At 32.0% G+C, this 22651-nt stretch overlaps 2 protein-coding genes across 2 annotated transcripts; both read left to right on the forward strand.

Annotated features, from left to right (window-relative positions):
* Positions 1-2853: 2853 nt before the first annotated feature.
* LOC109809577 (putative arabinosyltransferase ARAD1) lies at positions 2854-6426 on the forward strand. The gene is made up of 2 exons (XM_020372918.3): positions 2854-4246; positions 5615-6426. Exons 1-2 carry the CDS (start codon positions 3290-3292, stop codon positions 6113-6115), a joined length of 1458 nt encoding a protein of 485 aa, XP_020228507.1. The 5' UTR covers positions 2854-3289; the 3' UTR covers positions 6116-6426.
* A 13367-nt stretch (positions 6427-19793) lies between these two features.
* Positions 19794-21016, forward strand: LOC109809362 (protein EMBRYO DEFECTIVE 514). Its single transcript, XM_020372645.2, has 2 exons — positions 19794-20168; positions 20561-21016. The coding sequence occupies exons 1-2, from the start codon at positions 19896-19898 to the stop codon at positions 20843-20845; spliced, it is 558 nt and encodes a 185-aa protein (XP_020228234.1). The 5' UTR covers positions 19794-19895; the 3' UTR covers positions 20846-21016.
* Positions 21017-22651: the final 1635 nt, after the last annotated feature.

The following is a 22651-nucleotide window of genomic DNA, read 5'->3' on the forward strand; positions in this document are numbered from 1 at the left end:
GGTTAGATATATAATAACACCGGTGTAACTTTTACCAAGTATTGCATCACTCAATAAATTTATGTTAAATGTTAATTTTGTATATTTAACTGTTAGTTTGAAAGTTCATACCACTTTATATGTTTATATCAAATTTTGTTAAAATTGAACAACAACTTGAAGGTAATCAAAGTGTTCATATTTTAGTGTATTTTGAAATGAATATATTACGTCAATTTTGATTTATAAAAATGAAATATCAAATCATCTTGGATTAATATAAAATTTTGTATACATGATCTAAGAGATATGAACTTTCAATCTAATGGTTGGATTTACAAAATTCACATTTAATATAAAGTTATTGAGTTGTGTAATACTTAATAAAAGTTACACCAGTGTTATTATAACCCTCCTCATATATATATATATATATATATGGGGAATGCTAATATACTCCCACCTATTTTTTAGTGGGAGTATGTTAGCAACTACACCAAAATTTTAGGATAAAAAAACCACTCATTTTTTTATTTGGTTAATTTGTATAAAGGATATTATAGTAATTTAATTTAATTTTAAATAAAAATAAAATATTTTTTCTCTCTTATTATCTCTAAGTCATTCTTTCTCCTATTAAATTCCTTCTCCAACCCATTTCTCTTTCTTATTAAATTTTTTCTCTAACTTATTTATCTCTCTCTTATTAAATTCATTCTTTAACTCATTTCTCTCTCATCTCTCATGATGTCTCCCTCTCTCTCTCTCTGAACAAATAACAATTCATTTAATAGAAAAAAGAAATGAATTGGAGAATGAAGCTAATAAGAGAGAGAAAATAATTTATTTTTATTTAAAATTAAATTAAATTACTATAATATCCTTTATACAAATTAACCAAATCAAAAGAAATGAGTGATTTTTTTGTCCTAAAATTTTGGTGTAGGTTGCTAACATATTCCCACTAAAAAATAGGTGGGAGTATATTAGCATTCCCCTATATATACATATATTTACTTGCATTCGGAAGAAAACAAAAGGCTCTTGATATATACACCTCCTTTATTTTTTGTAAAAAAATTATAAAATATTGTAGGTTTTTTTTTAGTTTTCTAATTTTACACCTTCAACTTTCAATTTGGTATTTTGTTTTTCTTTTTCACACACTTTTTTTATTTATTTTAGTTTTCACATGCTACCAAAATAGGTGGATAAAGGAAAGGTAACGGGGTGCATATAAAAATTGAAAAAATGAGAAAAGATGTGTGAAAAAAAAGTACTAAATTAAATATTATAGATATAAAATTAAAAATTAAAAATTAAAAATTAAAAAATATTTTAGAAATTTAATTATTTTTTTTAAAAAAGAAGTGTACTTATATAAAAAAGGAGGTGTATATATCATGAACCAAAAAAAACATGGAGCAACCTGAATTTAATAGATAGCCCATTGAAGGCGGCGAGAAGAGAAAGGCCCACCATTATTATTTTTGGAGGCCCAGAGCAGAGCAAGCTGAGACATTCAGTTCCTCCTTCATGTGCCCACTTTTCTGGTTGTTTCGGTCCATCTTTCTTCTACTTTTTCTAGTGTGAATTAATAATATTTTTACCCAAAAATTAAATTAATCTTTTTGCAACGTAAAATCATTCAATATTACAAATTAAAACATATAATTCGATAATAAAACTCATACTTTACTAGTTAAATATTTTTAGTATTTTTTTTTATCTTTTAGATCATTGGATATTCATTCCAATTCCGTACGCTGCCTTTCAATTAATAATAAATAAATAAACCTCAACCATGACAAAAAAAATACCTTTTTTTTTAATCTTTCAATATCCTCTTTTTAATCGTCATATTTATACTTGACCATTTATCTGTCTATCCCTTTTAATATGTTCTTTTTTAACTTTATCTTTAAATTGATTTTTAATCCTTTTTCTTAAAAAAATAACACGTCATAATTTAAAATATAAGTTATATTTTAAAAAATATACGTTTATTATGAATTTTAGTATAATATATTTTATATATTAAAATTTTTTAATTATTATAACTTTTAATTATATAAAAAACAATTCTTTTATATAATACACACATACTAAAATACTAGTTAAAATATATTTTACTCCCAATAAAAAAGTATTTGATTAAAATCGTGGTAATCTACCCACTCATGTCTATGATATGTCTTACCCACCTTATCTTCATGTCTATCATCTATTACTGTCAATATTATTATAATGCTATTACTTGCACATGATTTTGCCCTTTGAAAATATGTTATCTAATAATGAGTATTTAGTCGTATTAAGTATTAAAATAAAGTGATATGATAAACTATCATATAAATTTTAAATCATATAAGATTTTGTATACTTAATCTAATTAGTAAAAACAATAAATATATAAATTAGATTAGTTAAATTTATATTTTTATAGAAAAATATCAAAAAGAAAGTAGAGATCAGATAAGGTCATCTTTATAATAATTATAAATTATAAATCTATACCAAAATAAAAGATATTTTTTTATTTAATGTCCTTTTTTAATTTCGTTATTTTATCCTTAATAATTATATTAATCTCTAACGGTACAAAATTTATCAGGAGAATTTTATTATTTCATCTCTTTTTAAACGAAGAGAGCCTAGTATTTTTTTCTATTAGGATATGCAATTATAATAACGTTTGATTTTTTAATTTGAAAAACAAGAAAGGATAAAGAGATGGAGCAACTTTGAAAGGGTTTTGAACTCTGATATTGTTAATGAATCTCAGGATAATTCATTTATTGATTTATTTAATGGATTTCAAAATGCCGGAATAGAAAAAACGTGACGTGAATGTGATAGGTAATCACGAATTTGCCAAACAAAGCCTTCCTTGCTTCCTCTTGTCCCAGTCCAACCTGTGAACTTGATCACTGTTATCAGCTACTCTTTATTGTCCAACTCAACCCCTAAAGGTTCTCTCATTGGGCCACGTGTCTTCTTATGCCCTTTCTTAATTGTGATACTTCATCCTTTTGGGTCAGAGAACTAAGTGAACGCTTACAAATCTATTTATAAATTACTTACTCACCAATAATTTACGTATTTTTCGAATACATGTTTATTACCAAATGGTGCAATTTTTGCTGGTCAATGCATATACCAAGGACTTAAGGCATTTACTTTGTGTGTTTCAGCAAGCAATTAGGCTTTAATGAAGAAATTCTGTCACTACATTCTGTAATTTCTGTGGCTGTTTTGATTTATTAGTTGCATTTCCTAGGCTACTTTCTTGGGACCTTGTTCTTCAACAATGTCAGACAAGAACATGGTTCCCTCAAGGTTTATATTTTGTGTGATGGTCATGGCTATGTTCCTTTTGGTCCTGTCTTCGTTTTCCCTCCTCCACTTGAGCAATCGCTCATTCATTCCTAGATCAATGTTGGAGCTTATTGTTGTCAACAACACATCACTTCACTTCAAACCCAATTTCAAGAGGCAACAAATAACACCCTCTCCCCTCCCTTCTGAAGATGCAAAAGTTCAACCACAAAGCTATCAACTTTATCATAATTCAAGCCAGAAACCAAGTTCTCCAAGGCAGCAGAGAAAGTCGGCATGTGACTCAACACGTGCTCTCTTAAGGGTGTTCATGTATGACTTACCTCCAGAGTTTCACTTTGGGTTGTTGGGTTGGAAGGGGAGTGTGAATCAAACATGGCCTAGTGTGAGTAACCCCAAACAAGTCCCACCATATCCAGGTGGGCTTAATTTACAGCATAGTGTGGAATACTGGCTCGTCCTTGATCTTCTGTCTTCAGACATTTCAAAAATTATCAGGCCTTGCAGTGCAATTAGAGTGCAGAATTCTAGTGAAGCAGATGTGATTTTTGTGCCATTTTTCTCCTCTCTGAGTTACAACCGGCATTCCAGAATCCATGGGAAGGAAAAAGTTAGTGTTAACAAAATGTTGCAAGAGAGATTGGTGCAGTTCCTAATGGAGAGGGAGGAATGGAAACGTTCAAGAGGGAAGGATCATGTGATTGTGGCCCACCATCCTAACAGCATGCTGTATGCAAGAAGAAACTTGGCTTCTGCCATGCTTGTGCTTGCAGATTTTGGAAGATACCCTTCAGAATTGGCAAATATTAAGAAAGATATAATAGCTCCATATAGGCATTTACTAAGCACTATACCAAGAGCTGAGTCAGCTTCATTTGAGGAACGTTCTACACTTCTGTATTTCCAGGGGGCAATATATAGGAAATCTGTGAGTTTCTCCTACTCTAATATTATCTTTTTAATGCATGCTCTAATTAATATTATGCTTTAATACAGTTTTCTCCCCTGTTTTGGGTGGTAATTTATGCTGAATTGGTAATTGATTGTACGCATTAGAAGTTATAAAACATATTCCATGATGCAAATTAAGGTGAGTTTAGAAGCTGAGTTAATTCTTGTTTCAGAAATTTTGTCCATAAAAATAATTAATTGCGAGTAAAATAGGGAAAGTTTTGTTCTCCACGGTCTTTAATCTTTAGTAATAAGCACCGTATCTCCTGTGATCTCCAGATGCATATTTTGACTGTATAGTATATTGTTTTCTACTTAGCTGACTGTGCACTTTTGTTTCAGTTGTAATTTGTTCTTTAATTAAAATTCATAGAAAAAACAATAAAGAAATGAATAGAAGAGTTAAGTTGAATCCTTTGCTCCTACAATGAATTAGTTGAATTTTCACCACTTCCATCATAGATAGGATCATTGTTGTATTTTCATGCTGCCCATGCCAGAAAGCACTTTGATGGTTCATTTCAATATCGTGTAATTTTCTTCATCATCAAAATGCATAAATTGGGTGTATGATTTAGGATCACTTTGTTAAGATATCAAAAACTTATCTTGTTATGTTATGGTAGCTTGATAGGGTTATTGGGTTTAGTTTGTTTGAGAAAGATATATTTATCAAAGGAGAATTATACTTTGTTGTTTATAGAGGATAATTTGTCCACACATTTCCACATTAGTAAAATATTATTCACATTAAGTTTTTTTTTAGTCATCATCCAAATTGGATGTCTAATTTAGGATTACTTTATTAAAATATCAAAAACTCATCCTTGTTATGGTAGCTTGATAGGGTTATTGGGTTTGGTTTGTTTGAGAGGGGTATATTTATGAAGAGGAAAGTCATATCTTGTTGTTTGTTGAGGGTATTTTGTACACACATCTTCATATTAGTAAGATATTATTTACTTTGAGTTTGTTTTTGGTCATCACCTAAAATAATTTGTTACCGATAGATTATGTGTATCATAAAAACTTTTATTTCTCTTCTTATTCTAAAGATGTGAGATTTTGAACTTAGTTAGATATAAGTTAGAAATGCTTTTTAAAAATTCTATATTGAAAATAAAGAGTAATTTTTAGTAGATAAGCTCTCAAAAACCCTTCCAAATTTGTATCCAAACATGCTCTTGATTTATATCTCAACAAGCTTTTCTTTGAATCATCATAGCAAGTAATGATGTGATTTTTACTACCTTTCGTCATATTATCAATATTATTGTAACTAATTCTATATGGATGAATGCTAATTTATTGTAATTCATTTAATTGTCATGGTTAAACTCTTTAGGGAGGAGTTATTCGCCAACAACTATATTACCTCCTCAAAGATGAGAAAGATGTGCATTTTGCATTTGGAAGCTTCAGAAGAAATGGGATCAGTCAGGCAAGTCAGGGCATGGCCTTGTCCAAATTTTGCCCAAACATTGCTGGAGATACTCCATCCTCTAATCGCCTCTTTGATGCCATTGCGAGCCACTGTGTTCCTGTGATCATTAGTGACAAAATTGAGCTACCCTTTCAAGATGTTTTGGACTACTCAGAATTTGCCTTATTTGTCCAGGCATCAGATGCTGTGAGAAAAGGCTACCTGCTGAATCTCCTTCGTTCAATTAAGCCAGAGGAATGGACCAAGATGTGGGAAAGGTTAAAGGATATTACACAACACTTTGAGTATCAATATCCAAGCCAGCCTGGGGATGCAGTGAATATGATTTGGGAGGAAGTTGCACATAAGAAATCTTCACTACAGTTCAATTTGCATAGTAAAAATAGATACCAGAGATCTTAGCTTCTTGCTCATGACCTACTAAAGTACTGTTTGGAAGTATTTTTCCAACATTGTAGATGTTTCAGGTGGTCAAGAAGGCTCTGGCAGCGGCACAACCAGATAATGACTGTGGTCATATTCATGTTCAACTTATCAATGGGAGAGTCACTGACCTGATTTTACTTATTTGCTACTAGCACGCTTAGCTCCCTCCTCTCCCTTGTTACAATTTTTTGCCGAATCATTTTTTATCTTCTTAGTGAAAAGATGAGTTGTCTTCTTATATATATATATATATAATTGAAAAGAGTAAAATAAAACATTGATTTTTCCTTCTCTTGGCAATGACATATTAATTATATGGAGATTTCTACAGTATCCCCATCCTCTGTATGGTAGTACCCATGCATTTTCTTCTATTAGATTTTTTTGGTATGGAGATTCAAGAAACAATCATCTAACTGGCCATAAAGTACTACAACAATCTAACTGGCCATAAAGTACTACAACAAAGAGGTAAGTCGCCTAATTTCATTCACAAACTAGTGTCTTTTTTTTTTTTTCCGTGTTGAACCCCTACACGATACGAGATCCATATTGACGAGCTCCACAAATGCATTACCCCTAGCTTTTGTAGTGTTTATGGATTATTGATGAGCAAATAAGTTAAATGGCAAAGGCAGTACGGACTAAAAATGTAGAGTAGATTTTGATTTTCAAGTGAAAACTTCATCTTAATTTTATTAAATGCAAGCATGGTATAAGCAAAGGTGATTATTCAGGAAAGACAGTCTCCAAATTGAGATAAGTTCTGATGATAATAGTAATAATACACATAACAGCTAAATTTTATCATGTACTTAATTTAATGTCACATATTTAATTTGTGGACTACATGTTAATCTTTTGATTGATTGTGCGTATACCGATGTCTCCTGAATTAGTGGGAGAAACAAGTACAAACATCAAGAGGGGGGAAAACCATATAAATATATATTCTTCCTCTTCATAAGGGGGAAAATTAAAATGCACTATATTCATCAGTATTTGAGAACTAACAAGATCATGAGCTATCCAGCTATTGGTCAATTCCTACGATTTCTCTACCCTATTGGAAACAATGCAGGCTCAAAGATTTGTTCAGCACTTCAGCTGCAGTTTTTCAGCTGATAGATAAACTCAAGGTAGAACTGAAAACTAATCCAAAAGAAAACGCAGTAAACCAACCAACCTTCTTAACAGTTAAGGACGCAAAGAACAATTATTTTTGTCTTTGCATGGGGAACTCTCTTGGAATTCTCTTGTCATTTCTCAGCATAGAGAAGCATGTCAACTTCTGTTGTGAATTGGGTCTGGTCCTTTTCTAACTGTCCTTTTGTCTGACTCATTAGGATCAAAGGAAGGTGTAGGTGCCAACTCCACCTTTGATTGCAAATCCTCCACTGCAACATCCTTTAGGAGACGAAAACTTCTAACCAATGGCAATAGTCCCTCATCCCATCTCAGAGCAAGATCTTTGCTTCTGAAGCCATAAACCTTAAATGATTGAGAAGCCAAAATCCCAACACAAACTAAAACAAAGAAGCCTCTAAAACTCAAGAGACTCATGCTCCTTTTTTGTGCTGTGGAATAACAGAAACTTGTGTGTTTGAAGCAAAGAAGAGGAGATAGGTAATGTGCTGGCTGCAACTGCAACTCCTCTATTTGTTGTTGTTACTCATTCGTGTATGGGACTTGGAAGAGTAAAAGCATAAAGCATGAGAAGCCTGGAACATGTAGGTAAGGAAGTTTTAGATTCACCCCCAATCATAAGCATCCTATAGAAGCAAATTTATAAGGGTGTTGTGGAAGACACTGACAGGTTTTGAATAAAAGTTAATTGGAACAAGAACAATACCCTTGGGAAGCCAAGTATCTTTTCATTCAGTTTCCCTACGTCCGTCCCTATCATTTCTCATTCTCTTTTTTACCAAACAAAGACCGAACCAAGTTTCTTCAACACTTTATCAATCTGCCACGTCAGCTCCGCTTGCTGATGTGTCCATGTATCGTACCATGAAAACGTTAGCTGACCAGCCAAGATTCCATGCATTGTGCTTAATTGCTGATGTGTTCATGTTTTATTTTTTTTTATTCATACGGATCACGGTAACGGAATTCACATATTATTTAATTTTCAATCACTAGCTCCATCCTTAAATAATCAAAATAAAATAAATTTAAATATTCTCATTAAAATTAATTTATGCTCTTTTTTAAATTAAAGATATTTCAACATATTCTCAATAGTAATTTATGAACTTATTTTATTAGAAGAAAATGAGATACACCAAAATAATCCCTAAAATCATAGAATTATCTAATTATTAGATAATATATAAAAATTCAATTATCTAATTCATTTTTTATCCACATATACTTAACTGTTGAGACTAAATTAACATATTGGTTAATATCTTTGATAGCATTAAATTTTTTTCTTAAATTTACTTTTTTTATTCAAGACTATATTTAACATTAAAGAATTTTACTCAACTAACTATTTATGGAATTAAGAATAATTATTTTAATTAAGGGCATTTTTTTAAAAAAATTACGTGGAATACATTTTAGATCCGTTCTTATAGACTAAACAACATTTCTAATTTGCGTCTTATATTGGAGGGAGAGAGTATTTTGGTACAAAGTTGCATATATTCTCCATGTAAGATGATTTTGCTTGATATACTATTATAGTTGAAAAAAAATTGTAGCTATTTAATATAATTGCATATATAGAGTTAGAGTTAAGACTACGTACTAGTTATCGTAATAATTTTGTGTAAATTAATTTATGTAGTTGGTGATAAATAATAGATATTTGATCTTTTACATTATAAACATTAAACAACGGTGAATTTAATTCTGAAAACACTAATAAAGAGACTACCATACCAAAGTTTAACGAATTGCGTTCCATGACTACTAGAAATAAAAGGTAGAAGAAGTTCAGTGAGTCATTGAGAATGCTAATGCAACATAGACAAGAAAGTCATTAAAAGTAGAGCATTTTGGTAGAATAGGTGGGGAATAGCAACCACTCCCAAAAAAACCAACCAACCAATAACTGTCTTTTATGTTTCCCCTACTTTCTTTATGCGAACTATCTTTAGAATTCCAAGCACTTCTATCCATGAAAAAACAAACATGCATTCTCGGTTTCTTGTGTTTAATGGAATTCCTTTATGCTTTTCTCATCTCTCTTTGGATTGCTTAGCCCAAAACACACCATTCAAAGTTTAAAGAAAACGTTTGTTAACTTCCAAATATGGCCAATCTTCCTTTATTTTTCTCGCTTATCCATGAAGACCAACCCCAACTCTCTTTTCTCCAATATCCTCTTGTCTCTTCTATCCAATATCTCCTTCAAACTCTCTTATAGTATTTTATAAATTTTTGGTTCCAATAGACTGGATAATTCATGTGTTTCATCACGTTTACAGAAAAAAGAATCAACGAGGGAAAGGGCATGGTCAATTACTTAGATACTCTTTCTGACCCACCACTTTAGAGCAACGTATTAAAGTAAAAGATATATCTGACCATTGTTTAAGGAAAAGAGAAAGAAATAAATGAACTGTTGCTTTACAAAATAACCCTTCACCGTCAGTAACAGCTTTTCAGATCCATCAATGTAATATAATCACTATACGATCAGAATGAGCTCAAAATGATTCCGGACTTACGGGTATCGCTAACCAGTGCGAATTAGTTAAGGAGTCAATATGTAAAAAAATTACTATAAAGTTATACCAAAAAATATGTTAATACACTTTTCAATAATAATTTTCTTTCTTTTGATTCATTAACCAGTGTTGTAACAGTCCTACTTAACATTTTCCCTGGCTTATGAACAAGCATTTGGTAGCTTCATTTTCCAATTTCTCATCAATTATTTTTTATCTGTACCAACCTCGGTCAAATGGTGATCGAGTTTGAACCAACTCGGCTTGTCCAAGCTTGAATCACAATATCAAGTAGTTAATTTAACGGTAATAATGACGGTTACATAGAGAAGGAAAACGGACAATAGCAGGTAAAAATATATACATTTCATTGGACAATCTCAGATAACTAATTTGATCGTCGGAGTCCTTTTTGTAGGTACATCCGAGACGCTTGGAGAAGGGCGACCAATCTCGGCGACCAATCTCGAAGACCAACCTCAAAGACCAATCTCAAATACCAATCTCTCATGATCTCTAGAGAAACCAAGATAGAGAAGATGATAAATCTGACTTGAAGGACCGACCTGATTCTGGTAAGAACATCTTGGCGCTAGAAGGAGGGCATGTAAAACTTTCCTCCGATAACCTTATGGTTTCAACTCGAAGCTAGATTCGCCATACAACTGAGGCTGTAGCCCATCGAACTTATGCCTCAACAAAATTCCACAACTATGGAAGTCATGCGCAAACAACCTGAGGCCGATCTCCAACGGTTACGGGCTAAAAATGGTATCATTGGATCCCAATTTCCCAACCAAACAAGTTACATCCCCCAAGTCGAAGAGGACTATCATTCTTCTTCGAACCCAACTTACCACTCCATGCGCCCTCCCACTTACCGATCTGGTCATCTGTACACCCATGGCCAATTTCATCGCGAACATGATCATAATACCCTTCAACATCGCTTTCTAAACAGTATTATGGAAGTCCCCCTTCCTGTCGGTTGGTAAGCTATAAACTTTGAGCGGTACGATGGTACTCAACTGCCACCAAGATCGGTGGACAACTTCAACACATTGGTTCGTCTATTCACAGCCCTATAGACTTTGAGCGATACGATGGTACTCAACTGCCACCAAGATCGGTGGACAACTTCAACACATTGGTTTGTCTATTCATAGCCCAATACACTACAAGTAGACCTTTCCATCACATTACATCGGCCACCCTTTCCAACCTATGACAACAAGATGATGAATCCCTACGAAAATTTATGGAGTGCTTTGCTAGCATCTCTATAAAAATTTGTAACCTTAATCCTGAAGTCGATTTGCACTTCATGCTCATGGCTTTGAAAACTGGACCCTTTGTGAATAGCCTTTGCCGACGCCAGCCAGCCAACATGGACGAACTCAGGGCACGTGCTGTCGGATACCTCCAGACAGAGGAACATGCCAAATTCAGGAACCAAGTTTGAAACAACATGAATCCCAAGGAGGAGTCAAGCACCAAAGATAAGGCAAAACCACACACCGATTACAGGCTTAAAAGATCTCGTCATGTACGAGGTCTGAGGTATGATTTCTATACCCTATTAAATGCATCGCGCGTCAATATTCTTGAAGCGGCTAACCATGTAGATTTGATATCTTTACCTTTGCAGGTGCACAACCCAATAAATGTCGAGTTAGGTGGTAAAGTTCTACCAAGAACTTGGAATGCTACTTATTTGAAATTTTATTATAGCTAAATATGTAAACTTAGGTAATGTACTCTTTTCCCACTTCAGTCTTTTTCCAAGTATTGAAAAATAAGGGTTTTGGTTGAAGAGATTCTAATGAGGCATACCTTGAGTATGAAAAGAGATGTAAATTGATAAACACGCTTATATATATATGCATCCCCCTTCTCTAATCATAATGTATATATATATATATATGGACCTATGCATGTGCGTATATGTTTTCATTTAACCATTTGTTACCACTTTGAGCCAAGTTTGAGCCAATTGGCCAAGTTTGAGCTAACCTCCTGATCAACTATAAGTTGGCCAAGTTTGAGCCAACCTCCTAATCAGCTATAAATTGGCCAAGTTTGAGCCAATAACCTCCTAATCAACTATAAAAAATAAAAAATAGAAAACGATCATTCTTCTCTAGATCCCACATATCCGTCGAAGCCTATTCGAACTCATCAATCCAAGCATACCCACATTAGTCATCCCACATATGATCACAACTATAAGTTGGCCAAGTTTGAGCCAATAACCTCTTAATCAACTATAAGTTGGCCAAGTTTGAGCCAACCTCCTAATCAACTATAAGTTGGCCAAGTTTGAGCCAATAACCTCTTAATAACTACAAGTTGGCCAAGTTTGAACCAACCTCCTAATCAACTATAAGTTGGCCAAGTTTGAGCCAATCTCCTAAATCAGCTATAAGTTGGCCAAGTTTGAGCCAGCCTCCTAATCAACTATAAATTGGCCAAGTTTGAGCCAATCTCCTAATCAACTATATGCAAGCACATCTATACAAAGTTCATACTTTGTCAATTTTCATATGTTAAGCAGATAAATCACATTGGTAGCATTATTAATTCATAATTGGCCAAATCTGAGCCAACTTTGGCCAAATTTGAGCCAACTTTGTTATTGATTTATGTCTTGGCCAAATTTGAGCCAACTTCATTATTGATTTATAACTTGGCCAAATTTGAGCCAACTTTGTTATTGATTTATAACTTAGGCCAAATTTGAGCTAATCTCAAACCTGCTAACAGAGCTTCGTATTCAGCTTGGTTATTGGTGCCTTGGAAATCAAACTTGATGGTGAGCTCAAGCATCATCTCATTGGGGCCTTCAAGGATGATTCCCGCACCACTGCCTTTAATGTTAGACAATCCGTCAACATGTAAAATCCATGATTGATCTTCTGTGGCAATAAGAGATGTGAGTTTAGCAACAAAATCAGCGAGGCATTGGGCTTGCAATGGCCCCTGGCTATCATACTTGATTCCATACTCGGATAACTCAATTGACCAAGTTGTCATTCGACCTGCCAAATCTGGCTTCCGTAGTATCTGCTTGATAGGATAATTAGTTTTTACCACAATCTGATGACCTTGGAAATAAGGATAAAGTCGGCCATCAAATTTCAATCTCTCAAATAATTATAAATTGGCCAAGTTTGAGCCAATTTTGTATCTGCTGATTTATAAATTGGCCAAGTTTGAGCTAATTTCGTATCTTATTTATAAATGGTCGAGTCCAAGCCAACCTTAAAAATTGGCCGAGTCTGAGCCAACCTTAAAAAATTGTCGAGTTCGAGCCAACCTTCAAAAAATTGTCGAGTCCGAGCCAACCTTAAAAAAAATGGTCGAGTTCGAGCCAACCTTAAAAATTGGCCGAGTCCGAGTGAACCTTAATGTTACATTGTAATCTGGCCAAATCTAAGCCAATATCAATCACATCTCAAATAATGGCCGAATTCGAGTCAATACTAATATTAACTTATGGCTTAGCCAAACATAAACCAATATCGCTCTCGACCTAAATATTGACCGAATTCGAATCAATATTTCTAAATTGCAATTCGGCCAAATCTGAGTCAAAATTATTATTAATTTAAAAGCTTATCAAACGTAACTTAATTTTTTACCTTTACCAATAATTTATCCAGTTCATTATAGATTCAAATCCAAATTTATTATTCATCTGTGAGTTGACTATGTTTGAGAAAAATCCATTGATTCAATATGCAAACTCCATATAATATTCATATTTTTGAATTCAGATTTTTGAATCAAAAGCAACTCTGAAATGTTATCACAATATTTTACTTAATACATTTCAAATATCGAAATACGAAGAAACGACAACAAAAATAATTGTAATTTAGACAACTATTGCAAAGACAATATTCAACATTAATCTTCACTACTGACATCTTCCGGTAAGACATCTTTATTAACCAATTTACCATCGAACACATCCTTGTTGACATTAAGCTCTTGAAGATTAACCTCAGGAGCAATCACTCTGGTTTGCCGAAATGCTTTGGCTAATCCTTTTATGTTCTAATATTACATGCAACTCGGTAGTTTGAAGCTCTTCATTCAAACTTTTGTTCTTAGAGTCTAACTCAGTAACCCGCTCGACATCAGCAGCTATGACTTCTTGACAAGCCTTGTTTTGCTCCGTCAGTCTTTGAATTTCTTCTTGCAAATCCAACATGGTCTTTTCTTTTTCTTCAATCTTTTCTCTCAGCTTGGTGCATTCCTTTTCATTTTCTTCTTTTTCTCTTTCCATAACCTTCACCTTGCTCAATAATTCTTCCACCTTGGCCGAATAAGATTTATTTGATCTTATGGATATTTCAAAAGCCTTTATAGTCTTAGCCAATTTCTTCTTCACGTCATCGAGTTCAACATTTATAAATTGGTCAAGTTTGAGCCAATTTCGTATTTGATTTATAAATTGGCCAAGTTTGAGCCAATTTCGTATCTGATTTATAAATTGGCCAATTTTGAGCCAATTTCGTATCTGATTTATAAATTGGCCAAGTTTGAGTTAATTTGTTAACCAACAAAATTCGTGCCTCTCTATTAACTGACCAAAGAGTTAGCCTAAATTATGCGAACTTATAAACCATTTTTAAATGCCCTAGCCAAATACATATAATCTCTCCTAAACGATTTCTACTATTCAATTGAAATTCATTCTTCACACTGTGAAGTCGTTTTAATGGTTTATCACTCAATTTATGAATAATTGATGAGATTTGTAATTTGTCAAACAAACACAAAATGAAACATCATTATATTATCACGAGGAGTTGGTGAATAGGTTTTGGAACATTCCCAATCTTACAAAAAAGCAAATCCTAGCCGAATCCAATATGTTATAAAAAGAAAAGAAAAAGACTTTCGCGGTCAACTTGGCGTTCCAAAGTGAGGTAACGTCAAGAGACATACTTATATGATCCAACTTGCCAAGAGGGTGATTGGAGTCATACCTCTGATGTAATGTTCTTGGTCGAGAAGATTGCTCAACTTGAGATGGCCCTACTTGCGTTGAAGGAGATGAAAATCCGAGCTGAGCAATTGACTCTTGTAAACTTGATAATAAGTTAGAATTTATATCCTTTTGCAAACTTAGACAATATTCAAAAGTCGTAGATGTTATAGCTTACCTTTTCTTGGCCGAGATCACCTTGGCAACTTGACCCCACAACTCGTTTTTCAAATTCTCGTTTGCCAGCCTCAACTGGGTCGTTGGTTTTTTGTTTCTTCCCTTTACGAGAAGGGCGATCCACATCGAAAATTTCTATCTCCTTAGTGTTGAACTTGGCTTTTAGTTCACGCCACTTACTTCTTCCCATGATTTTTGAATGACAAGGTAACACATCAGCATATCAATCAAACAAAACATTACTCACTTTAAACAACTTTACCATTACTTACTTTCTAATTCATCTCGAGGATTTTCTGATCTAGAAAGTGCTACGATAGCTTTGCTTTCTAAAAGCCGAGGCAATAATTGTAATTTTTGTATGTCTTCCTCCTCGGAAGGGGTTAATGTTAACCCCTCTGAACTGGAAAATCTCACGGGTTGAGATTGCCAATATAAAGGGAATTTCGGTTCATCGTTACAATACAAAATGAAACGCCACCTTTAAAAATTTCATCTGTTTTGCAGCGAAAAGTGACCAGGTGAAAGGACGTGTTATCATTATGTCTTTTGATATTCAAAATATTAAATAAGTTGTCATTAGTCCCTTAATATGTTACACCAAATAAAACTTAATTTATGGCCAACTTCAATATACGCATCTCCTGATTAACCTCTATCACTCTTACATCGCTCAAAGCTTGGGAGGCTTGTGTACCAACCTCGGTCAAATGGTGACCAAGTTCGAACCAACTCGGCTTGCCAACTCGGCCTGCCCAAGCTTGAATCACAATATCAAGTAGTTAATTTAACGGTAATAATGACGGTTACATAGAGAAGGAAAACGAACAATAACTGGTAAAAATATATACATTTCATTGGACAATCTCAGATAACTAACTTGATCGTCAGAGTCCTTTTTGCAGGGACATCCGAGATGCTTGGAGAAGGGCGACCAATCTCAGCGACCAATCTCGAAGACCAACCTCGAAGACCAATCTCAAAGACCAATCTCTCATGATCTCTAAAGAGACCAAGATAGAGAAGATGATAAATCTGACTTAAAGGACCGACCTGATTCTGGTAAGAACATTATCCTCTCATGTTTTCTTATTATATCATCAATCATATCAATTACTTTTTTTTTTTGTCTTTTTCTCTCTCAAAGTACCTACATCTTAAAGATGTTCAAGAATATTTTTCCTCGTGATTTATCTTATCCCAGTCTTGAAAAGAGTACATTACTATTTAAAGAAACCATTTTGAAAACCAGACATGGAGCTTCTATCACCCGAAACTAGGGGTGTTCATGGATCGGTTTTTTCAAAAAACCGATCCAAACCAATCCGAACCGTTTTATAAAAGTGGATCGGTTAACCGATCCATTTTTTATAAAGTGGATCGGTTTGGTTTTTTTAAAATATGAATCGGTTTTTTTGAAATTGGATCGATTCGGTGCGGTGCAGTTATCCACTTTTTTACTCATATATGGATCGGTTTTTTAAGAAAACCAAACCGAACTGAACCGATCCACTTTGTAAAAATAGATCGGATAACTGAACCGGTTTTATAAAGTGGTTCGGTTCGGATTTTTTTCAAAATGGATCGGATTTTTCAATATGAATCAGATCGGTTATGGATCGGTTCGGATCAATTTGAATTTTTTGCACACCCCTACCCGAAACTAGTAACAAAACAATACTTCTATCCAGTGTTGGCGACCATGCAGTAGACACCGGGTCCCTTGTGGAGCCAAAGACTCTTGGCACCGACCTAAAATAAGTAAACAAACATAAATGAATGCACGAAGTAGGGAAAAGCAAACTCAAATTGGTAAGGAAAAACCAGTAATTAATGTTATATCAATCTGTCCCTGTCTCCATTGTTGTCTCCTAGCACAATGACATTGACTACAATGATTGATCAACAAAAGGGTAAAGATCTTTCACATTGCTCCTCTATCTTAAATGTTAAGGAAGGGCCAAATACTCGAAAGATAAACTGCTACACATGCCTAAAAGAAGATTGGTCTTCATCTGGTGCTGATGTCGATTGCCTAGTGGGCATGAGTGGATGATCTCAAAGTATGACAGAGAGGAATATAGTTGAAGTGCTGCCTAGGGACTTGTTTCTACGAAACAAAGGCAATATTATCAAGTGATAAGATACAACTTCAAAATAGAGTATCGTAAGTGTGCAAGTGTGAATAAGAGTGTTATATTTAATAGAGTTAAGTATGTTGAGTAACGTAATATGAAACAAAGGCAATATTATCAAGTGATAAGATACAACTTCAAAATAGAGTATCGTAAGTGTGCAAGTGTGAATAAGAGTGTTATATTTAATGAGTTAAGTATGTTGAGTAACGAATAAATGAGAAAGACTTATAACCTAATGTTTTGAGATTTTGGATTAATATGTGATGCAGAATTCACTTGTGTGATTAGTTTAGTTTCCTCGATATTTAACCTCCCGTGTTTCCAACATGTACCACATGAAGATAAAGGCACAGCATGATCTGTTCTTCATAAATAAGGGAGCAAAAATTATATTACCAACGAGTGAAACATGAAAAACATACAGAAAAGAAAGTTCGACAGAAGCAGATGCTATAATGAGATATTTTTAACTTGGAAGCGACATTGTCTGCCATACTGTTAACTTTTAAGAGCTTGACAATAGTTTAATAAGAATCAAATAATTTCTTAAAAGATGGAAAGTGTCAGAATATTACCTCATTTCCCTTAGCTGCTCTGAGACCTCAGGATGTCCGTAGTAGACTGATATCTAATACCAATGATAGGAGTTTAAAAGAGTACTTGCATTTGCATAGTAATTGAAGTAGATTATACAAATTACCAACAAGGTCCCACAAAGTAGGTAAATAGTTGAGTCTCTTATATACTAATGACATTTTATTTTGTTGAATGGGAAAAAGATTTTGGTGAAAGAAATAAAACTCACGATTATCAAAATTTTGTGATCCGTTATGTAAAATATTTTAATTCATTAAAAGATATCAGTATTATTGTTAAAATTCTCTTATTAACTAGGGAAATAATTAAATAAATGTATATAAGTGAAGAAATAATCTTTATTTTATAAATTTATTTTGTATGATTGACACTCAGATAATCATGTATCGAAGAAGACTCAAATCTCAAAGCTCTTAAGCATGAAAACTTGAGTCTTGGGTGTCTACCATTTCTGCATCAAGACATTGTTAAAGTGAATTGTATTTCATGACAGATCATTAAAGGCATTAATCTTCGGTTGTGGTCCTTGTGGACTAGAGATTCCTTGGTGCAAAAAAAAACATGAAAAGACAGATTCACATAGAATATATATTTTTTCATCAACAGTGACCATGTACCGTAAGTTTTAAAAGATGTTAGCTATGTTTATTCTAAGTTCCGAAAACAGGACAACATTAAAAATGTAGCATTCGTCGACAGATATTTTCATCTGTAAAGAACAGCTCCGGTTAACATTGATTTCACACATTAATTTTTTAAAATTAAAACTAATCATTTTGTTGATTTTAAAGATTGATGATCAATATTTAGTTCTCTTATTCTCACACATTTCCTAACACATGGACAGTTAACTCAACTTAAGTTTGATCAATTCGGAGAAAATCAAGTTAATCAAAAGAAATATAAAGCTCAAATCTAACTTATCCTACAATCAATCGATTAATTTAGATATATTTTTTATTTTCTTAAAATTAAATATGTGTTATATTAATTAGCTCTTTCATGCATGAAATACTGTCTTGATTTTTAAGGGTTTATTAAGTGATAAAAGATCATATAACAATGAATAAGATAAGAGGACAAAACAAAAGTAAGGAATATGAATAGGATAAACCTTTTGTTTTATTATGCGTTTAGTGCATAATACACAATCTAGTAGATGAAATTTAAGTTATATATAAATGAAAATATTGGTGGTAATGGTATCGGTGAACTTAGTGATAGTAATTGCATATTATTTAAATTAATAATAATAATAATAACAATAATAACAATAATAACAATAATAATAATAATAATAATGATTATCATAAAATTTGTAATTATGCTATCAATTATAATAAATACAGTAATAGAGACAACAATTATGTGTTAGTTGTAATGAAAAAGAAAAGGTTGTGTGAGATAAATGTGAAAGAGGAAAACTTTCTCTATATTATGTTATATATTCCTAATTAAGTTCCTAATTATTTTATAATTTTTTATTGATAATTTATTTAAAATATTAATATTTTATTCATGAATAATTATGATAAGAAATAACCAAATTAGATTAGTTTAGAAAAAAAAAAACTACAAATATTCTTGTTGAAGAAAAATTCATAAAAATACTTCACACAAGATATGAATTTGTATTTAATATATGAGAGTTAATTTTATATATTTTTTATGATTTGAAACTAAGATTTTAAGTTTAATAAGAAAGAACAATGCTCCAAAATAGAGATATGGTTTCTCTCTAGAGAATGTTTGATTAATTTTTTTTCCTAAACACTTTTAAGAAAGAATGAAATAATTTTTTTCATAAATTAAAAATAACTTATACATAAATTAAAAAATAAAATTCTCAGAAAATATAATATGAGAAAGTTTATATAGAATATTTTTTAAATTCTTATTTTTTTTCCTATAAACATATCCTTAATATAAAAAATAAAAAAAAAATTTAAAAAAAAGTATTGACTTTTTATTTCACCTTGGACCTGAGTAATGAGCACAGGCCATAATTCAAACAATAAGGCCCTGATCCAGAAAACAACAGTGAGGCCCAAATTGTTGGCGTGGGAAGAAAGAGAGAAAAATTAGGTCACTCCCTCCCGCTCCCAATTTTGGTTTCAATTAACTTTTCAAATATCGCACTCCAAGGCGGAAGCCACCGTCGAGCCGCCATGACGGACGCCACCGCCGTTGACTCAGCATCGAACGGCGAGCCCAACCAGAAGCGAACTAGAGAGGACAACGTTGACGAAGAAAACGGCGTTTCGAAGAAGCAGAAGGTGGAGGCAGAAGAAAAACGTTCGAACGGAGAGGATGAAGAAGAGAAGAAGAAACCCTCAGGTCCCGTGAAATTGGGGTTCAAAAACTTCGCTTCTTCCGTCGAAATGTTCGATTATTTCTACAATCTCCTTCATACCTGGCCCCCCAATCTCAATCTTAACAAGGTACTTCAACATTTGTCACCAATGATGATTATCGTTTAATTTGGTTACCCCTTTTTCTTGGATTAAAAAAAAAACTAATTTTTTTTAACCTGGCAATGACTATGCAGTATGCACCGATATTATCTACCCATTTTTAATTAATTTTTCAGCTAAATTTCAGTTTTTTTTTTCCAATGAAAAGAAGAGATTTATGTTTATGCTTCTATTCATAAATAGTTAATCCATTGAAGATCATATTTCCTATCTAATTGAACTGTATGCAAATCCATCATTAGCTAATGTGTAAATTGGGTTTTAAATTGGTGTATGTTGGCTCCGTAATGCATCTTGATGATGCAGTAGCCACACAACCTGAATTTACTTATTGATGTTTTGATTTGTTTGTGTGGCAGTATGAACATACAATGTTACTGGAATTGCTTAAGAAGGGCCATGCAGAGGGTGATGATAAGATTGGAGGAGGAATCCGTGTTTTTCAAGTCCGGAAGCATCCAATGTGGAAAAGTAGGTGCTTCTTCCTCATCAGAGAGGATGAATCTGTTGATGATTTTAGCTTCCGCAAATGTGTGGATCATATTGTTCCCTTGCCAGAAGAGATGCAGGTGAAAGCTGATGCAAACAAGGCATTGGGTGGAGGAAAGCGTCATCATGGGAGAAAGGGAGGGTCCAAACATTGATTGCAATGGTGAATGCTAGTTTTTTGTTGTTGCTAAAAATCAAATGTCTAGTTTCATGTCTACTTGGCATTTGGCAAGCTTATTTCATGATACCTGCTGACTGTAGCTGTTGTATACTTCAGTTTCTGACCTTTTTAGTATAACCATTAAGCACTTTTATTTCTTTCCTAATTCCTTGCATGTTGGAAAATTATGTTTTACATGAACATGGACGAATTTGATAACCAGTTGAGTTGAACTAAATTGGGATCGTAAAAAATATTCTACTTACAAATATTTTTTTTTTGTTAAATATGATTTCAAACTGGTATCTAAATACATACTACATCGACACAAGTTCACTTGTAGTAACCAATTTGAATGTTATTAACTAATTATTATGTTCATAATAAAGGTGAAATACAATGGAAAAATATAATAAGGAAAGAAATAAAAAGTTTAAAAGTAAAAGAAAAGTAGAGTACAAAATTAATGTTTTAAATGGATAAAAATAATAAAACGAAAGGTTTAATTACCATTTTTTTAATATGATTTTATGAATCTTACTTCTTTTAGAAGATAATTTTACCAATTAGTTCCTATAATTAATAATTTTTTATTTTAGTTTATATATATATATATATATATATCATTTTTTCCCTTTTAATAGTCACATGATATTTTTTTTTCTTTTAATCCTATAGTTATATAAACCTTCTCTTAGTCAGATAATTGCATAAATTTTCTTTCTCGGTTTGTATGAGAATAGGCAATGGAGACTAAAGGAGAACAAAAATAGTATGCATAGAACTAAAATATGACATTTTTAATTAGTAAAAATTAAAATTTATGAAACTATAGAAAAGAAATTATTAGTAAATTTAAAAGATAAAAAGGAAGAGTATGGTTCAAACTGTCAACGAATATAAATAAATTATATAAAATATTTTTATAATGATTGAAAAATGATAATTTTTTTACTATATAATTTTTTTTTGACGTGTATTATTTATTATTTTTTATGATATAAAATTTTATTTAATTATTAAAAAGTAAAACAAAAATCAAATGTGTCGAACATTTCTTTTCAATCTTATATATATATATATGAATAATTTTATTGAATGAATTTTTTTTTCAAATATTTTGTCTTTTTCAATATACTATTGTCATTTGCATTTCTAAATTGAATTTTAATATTAAAAAATATCAATGGCTAAAAATAAATTTGTATTGTAATAATTATAATTTATTATAAATATTTATTATAATATAAATTATATGTGCTTAAATATGTTTTTATTCTCTAAAATTTGAGATAATTTGGATTTTGGTCTTCAAAATTTCAAATTATTTTTTTAGTCTACAAATTTCATTAAAAAAATTTACTCAATATCTTTTAATTGTATGATTTAATCTCAAACTTCGCGTTCAATTAAAAGTTGTTATTATATAGAGATCATTTTACAAAATCTTGTATTAATTTAAAATTCTTTAATATTCAATATGCATTGTAATATATTTTTTTTTAAATACATATATTTTTGGTTTGGTTTGTGTCAAAGACTAATTATGTTCGAGATACAACCAATGTAATATAAATTTTTTCTTTGATTATATGCTTTTAATTATTCAATTTTGATAAATTTTTACATAAATTATCAAGGTAACATATAATTACAAATTAATTGTTTTTTACTCATACAATATAATATTTAAATCAATAAAAATCACATCTTTACATGTTAATCATATAATAATTGATGCAGTAAAAAGTATAATAATTAATAACTTATAATGATATAATTTGGTTCATAAATAATTATT

The sequence above is a fragment of the Cajanus cajan genome, chromosome 5 (assembly GCF_000230855.2).
Source record: "Cajanus cajan strain Asha chromosome 5, NIPB_CcT2T_4, whole genome shotgun sequence".
In the NCBI taxonomy this organism is placed as follows: Eukaryota; Viridiplantae; Streptophyta; class Magnoliopsida; order Fabales; family Fabaceae; genus Cajanus; species Cajanus cajan.